This window comes from Gekko japonicus, unplaced genomic scaffold (assembly GCF_001447785.1).
Source record: "Gekko japonicus isolate JY-2015 unplaced genomic scaffold, Gekko_japonicus_V1.1 scaffold3928, whole genome shotgun sequence".
NCBI lineage: Eukaryota > Metazoa > Chordata > Lepidosauria > Squamata > Gekkonidae > Gekko > Gekko japonicus.
The window spans coordinates 23,560-28,710 of NW_015163727.1; the positions used below are offsets into that span (position 1 = coordinate 23,560).

At 48.1% G+C, this 5,151-nt stretch overlaps 1 protein-coding gene across 1 annotated transcript in view; it reads right to left on the bottom strand.

Moving 5' to 3' along the window:
- The window catches only part of WNT6 (wingless-type MMTV integration site family member 6), a 10,528-nt gene extending 5,804 nt beyond the window's left edge, over positions 1-4,724 (bottom strand). The window contains exons 1-2 of the mRNA XM_015407872.1: positions 4,511-4,724; positions 2,425-2,495 (exon numbers count right to left, since the gene is read on the bottom strand). Coding sequence (XP_015263358.1) covers positions 2,425-2,495; positions 4,511-4,709 — 270 coding nt within the window. The 5' untranslated portion in view covers positions 4,710-4,724. The remainder of the gene's footprint in view (positions 1-2,424; positions 2,496-4,510) is intronic.
- Positions 4,725-5,151: the final 427 nt, after the last annotated feature.

Genomic DNA, 5,151 nt, shown 5'->3' on the forward strand with positions numbered 1-5,151 from the left:
TGGCGGGGAGGCCGGAGACGGAGGGCGGGAGCCCGTGCGCCCGTAAGCCGGTGGCCTGCCGCTTCCCTCCTCCAGCCCCCAGCCCCGGCGTCTTTGCGCAGGCATGGCGGGGAGGCCGGAGACGGAGGGCGGGAGCCCGTGCGCCCGTAAGCCGGTGGCCTGCCGCTTCCCTCCTCCAGCCCCCAGCCCCGGCGTCTTTGCGCAGGCAGGCTTCCGCGCTGCGCCCCCCTCCCGCTGCTCTCCTCCTCTTCCTCCCGACTCTGTCAGCGCCCCAAAGCGCGACCCTTCTCCGGACTCAGGTGGTTCCCAACCGGGGGCGGACGGAGGGAGGTCCAAGCGCGACACTTGTGCGGCACGGTGGCGCTCTGGACCTTCCATGGTCTGAAAAGGAAGAGGAACGTCCTCCACCTATCTCCCCTCCTTCTGCGTCTCTGGCACGAAGAGCTACTTTTGGCTTTGGGGCTGTGCTCTGAAAGGGCTTCCTAGGCCCAATGTACAGGGGGGGTGTTATTTTTTATTTTACCGGACTTGTATCCCACCCTCCCCACAAGCAGGCTCAGGGCAGGTTCCATCAATATTAATATGATGTACAGTACAATATAGTGAGCTCCCGTCTCTAGTTCCAGCTCCTGCCAACCTAGCAGTTCGAAAGCAAGAAATTGCAAGTAGATAAATAGGTACCACTTCGGTGGGAAGGTAACAGCGTTCTGTGCGCCTTGGTGTTTAGTCATGCCGGCCACATGACCACGGAAACGTCTTCGGACAGCGCTGGCTCTTCGGCTTTGAAACGGAGATGAGCACCACAACCCTAGAGTCGGATTCGACTGGCTTTCGAGCAAGGGAACCTTTACCTTTTTACAGTACAATTAAAACTACTTTAAAACAACACATTAAAACAGTACAGAATCATAAAATACCATGCAAAATCTAATCAAATGTCTCAGCAGTTAAGATGGAACGGGAGTGTGGGTTTCCAGGTGGCTGTTTGAATCCAGTCCACTGATGGGGAGGCCAACCAGAAAGGGGGGGGGGAAACATCCACTGCCTCAATTAAAAGCCTAGCGGAAGAGCTCCGTCTTACAGGCCCTGCAGAATTGTAATAAATCCCACAGGGCCCTGGTCCTCATTCTGCCAGATAGGGGGCGAGAAGGCCCTGGCCCTAGTCAAGGAAAAATCAATGGTGCGACCTCATTTGGAATACTGTGTGCAGTTCTGGTCACCACACCTTAAAAGGATATTATAGCTTTGGAAAAAGTGCAGAAAAGGGCAACTCGAATGATAAAGGGGTTGGAACACTTTCCCTATGACGAAAGGTTAAGGCGCTTAGGGCTCTTTAGCTTGGAGAAACGACGACTGAGGGGTGACATGATTGAGGGTTATAAGATTATGCATGGGAAAGAGCAGGTAGAGAAAGGGGTACTTTTCTCCCTTTCTCACAATACAAGAACTCGTGGGCACTCCATGAAATTGGTGAGCGGACGGGTTAGAACGGATACAAGGAAGTACTTCTTCACCCAAAGAGTGATTAACACTTGGAATTCACTGCCACAGGGTGGCGGCTACAAGCATGGACGGCTTCAAAAGGGAATTAGATAAGCATATGGAGCAGAGGTCCATCAGTGGCTACTAGCCACAAGGTATAGATAGGGACTCTGGGGCAAGTGATGCTCTGTCTTCTTGGTGCTTGGGGGGGTCAACAGTGGGAGGTCTTCTAATGTCCTGGCCCCACTGGTGGACCTCCTGATGGCACTGGTATTTCTGGCCACTGTGTGACAAAGAGTGCTGGACTGGATGGGCCTTTGGCCTGATCCAACATTGGCATCTCATGTTCTTATGAAAATCGGAGTTCCCTGCGGCTGGGAGCTACCAAAATATTGCCAGTAATGACGAGATCTCTGATGGAAAGGTCAGCAGCTCTTTTCAAAATTTTAATAGAAGTTCTACACCGGCCCCTTCCAAGCTAGTGTTTCCAGATGCCCAGGGAATTTTATTCATATTGGATGTGAACATTTGGCCTTCTAAAAGCCTTGAGACTGTAGCCATACCCAGAGCTATGCCCACTGTGAGTCAAACAAAGGAGCCTTTTTGAACTCCCTCCTCCACCCACCCCGATCTGAGGTAAGGCCAGGAAAAGACAACACAATCCCGTGTGATGGCAAGGGGGCTCCTTGGGGAGGGGGTTATTTATTGCCCTGCCCTACTTGGTCAGGTTGCTGGGAAGCCCCGAGGAAGCTGGAAGGACGTGTAGAAGCAAAGTTGGTGGGGAGAGCAGGTAGGAGGAGGGGCAGTAAATCACTCCGAGACACAGGAGCATTCTTGGGCTTTATTAGAAGCTACTGTGCTGTCTGGGAGCATCCATAATTGCTTCATTACAAGGACAGGGAGACATGTCACAGCAGTAAACCTTCAGCCCGTGGCAACAACCTGTCTCCCCAGGGACCCGGCTACTCCTCTGCCGATCTCTTGCTGTGCCTTCTGGGGAACAGAGCAAAATCCTGAGGAAGGGGAAGCGGGTCCCGCAGCTGCCAGAAAGGGTGGTGATAGCTGAGCTTCTGTGAGGAAGAATCAAGCCAGGGTTCTCCTTGCGCCCAGCTTTTCAGTTACATTTGATAGTTTTGCTTCCTACCTCCCGCTGCTAGAGGGCAGCTTTTAAATTGATCAGAAAGCTTCGTCCCTTCATTCACAAACCGTTGAAGCTCTCTTGTTTCTTCGGATGTGATGTAAAGCAACCCAGAGTCAGGCATAGGATAAGGCTTCTTCACAGAATATGTGTTTCATTCGATATAAGCAGCAGGAACCCCACACAGAGACCATCACATGTGACAGCAATTCAGGAATGTATATTCCCTGTGTATAGTCATGGGTACATTCATGCAGTCATTAAACGTGATCATCATCTACATGCAGGTTTCACGTTGCTTCCCAACATGCAGGAGTTGCACTCTGAGAAATGGGGGAAGTGCCCTTCAAACACCACGGGCGGCTGGTGTTCCACACCTGGAACTCTACGCATGGGCTTAGATCCAGTTAACCATTTAATGTGAATAGAACAATTTCTGCCCACGGTGCATGACTTCCTCCCTTTGCAGCCCAAAATGCCCCCCAGTGCTTCTGGGGAACGGGAGACTCTGAGGAATAAAATTTCCGGAGGCATTTTGGGCTTCAGTGGGAAGAGGAAGGTGAAAAGTCATGTTCCATGGAGAAAAATTGTTCCATCTGCAAATACTTTGTTGGATCCAAGCCATGTAATTTTACACTGAAAGAAGAAGAGTTGGTTTTTATACCCCACTTTTCTCTAGCCTAAGAAGTCTCAAAGTGCCTTCAATAACCTTCCCTTCCTCTCCCCACAGTAGGCACCTTGTGTGGCTGAAAGAGTTCTTAGAGAACTGTTAATGGCCCAAGGTCACCCAGCGGGCTTCATGTGGAGGACTGCAGATTCAAACTCAGCTCTCCAGATTAGAGTCTGCCACTCTTAACCACTATATTATGCTAGCTCTCAGCAGCAGCTGGAGGAGCTGATCTCTATTGGGACTGTCACACTAGAGAAAAGGGAATTCACACTCCTATATAACATATATCTGATCAAAAATGACCCCCCCCCCCATGCTTTGGAAAGGAAGGAAATAATATGGGTACAAGATAGGCTCCAATCTTTCTTTTTCCTTACTGGAGTTTAAAGCAAGGGTGGATTTTTAAGGAAAACCTTCCCCAGAGATGATTTTAAGGTCAAATTACACATCCAGAGTTCCAGTCATAGAACCTCATCATCATATGTTGTTTTTAAGAGCAAGAATGTCCTGGGCATCGTGGTTTTCAGAAAGGTACAGCAAGAAAAATTGCTTGCCTTCATAGATGACCTTCAGCAATCAGACACAGACAAACCAACGGGCAGGTAAAAGGCACTTTGCATTTCTCTACATTCTGCTGCCCAGTATCATAATACAATCCGGCAATTTAAGTTTGCATCTACAGAGATCTTCAGATAAAATGGAACTAGCATCTGCCTGCTTAAAAAAACCTTGGGGAAATATATTCATTATTATAATGTATTTTGAAAAGCATATATTTACCATGCATTTCTTGATATCTTTACTTATGCCATTTTAAACCCTGTAATGCAAATAAGTATTTATGAGAGCTTCAATTCAGATTAATAGATTTAAGTTCTATAATTTCTTGGGTATTGAAAGTTGTCTTTGTGCACCAAATGTTAAGTTATAGCTATGCAACCAAACCCACCTCTAAACACATCCCAAGCTTTGATTAACAAGTGCTTTTCTCCCCCACGGCTCACCTCCAAGATACTTAGGGAAGAGCCTTGCCCCTTTCCACCACACATGTATCACGAACAAACCTTCCATGGCATTGCAAATATCTTTTTGGCTGAGGAGATCTCCCTCTAGCAGCCATATCCCCCTCAGCCATGGCAAATACCTTTTCTCTCTGCTCTTCAGGAGAGAATCTCAAAGGGTAAACCCCTTTCCCAAGCAACAATGATTGTTCTGCTTACCCTGCTGTAGGATCTTGCCAAAATATTTGCTGTGGCTGGTGCAATTCCAGCGGCGGAAGCGGAATTGATATTGGCATTCACGCACGCCCAGCCTGGCACCCTTGGCAACTTCCTGTACTATCTCTGGCTCTGTCTGGCACAGTTCAGCTTGCTTCCCAGCCAGTCTCTTGGTCTTGCGGCAGATGCTGTTGGGATCCATGACCAATGGGCTGCCCACTGCCCTGGAAAGGAAGAGGAAAAAAGACAAGGGAATACTCTAGCAAAGAAATAGTCCGGGCTCAAAGAAACCTCAGATCTGCAAGACAGGTTTAATGGTGAAATCATCAATGGAACCCACATTAGGCCGGTCTTCTGAATATTTTGACACAAATTGAGAGTGGTTTTTTACCCCTTTGGGGGCTGTGCAATGTCATCCTACATAACATGCTCCTTGGAAGCTGTTCCAAAAGCCATTCTGCATATTAGAATCAAATGGTAGATCAAGGTAGAAGAATTTAGGACTGCTCTTCAGACTGCAAATAATTTTAATGCACTCATATATAACAGAATCCCTACATGTAGAACATGCAATGACAAAGCTACACAAAATCTTTTCCCTTGATTTTGCACATACACAGAGTTGTTTTGATTGGGAGGCATTT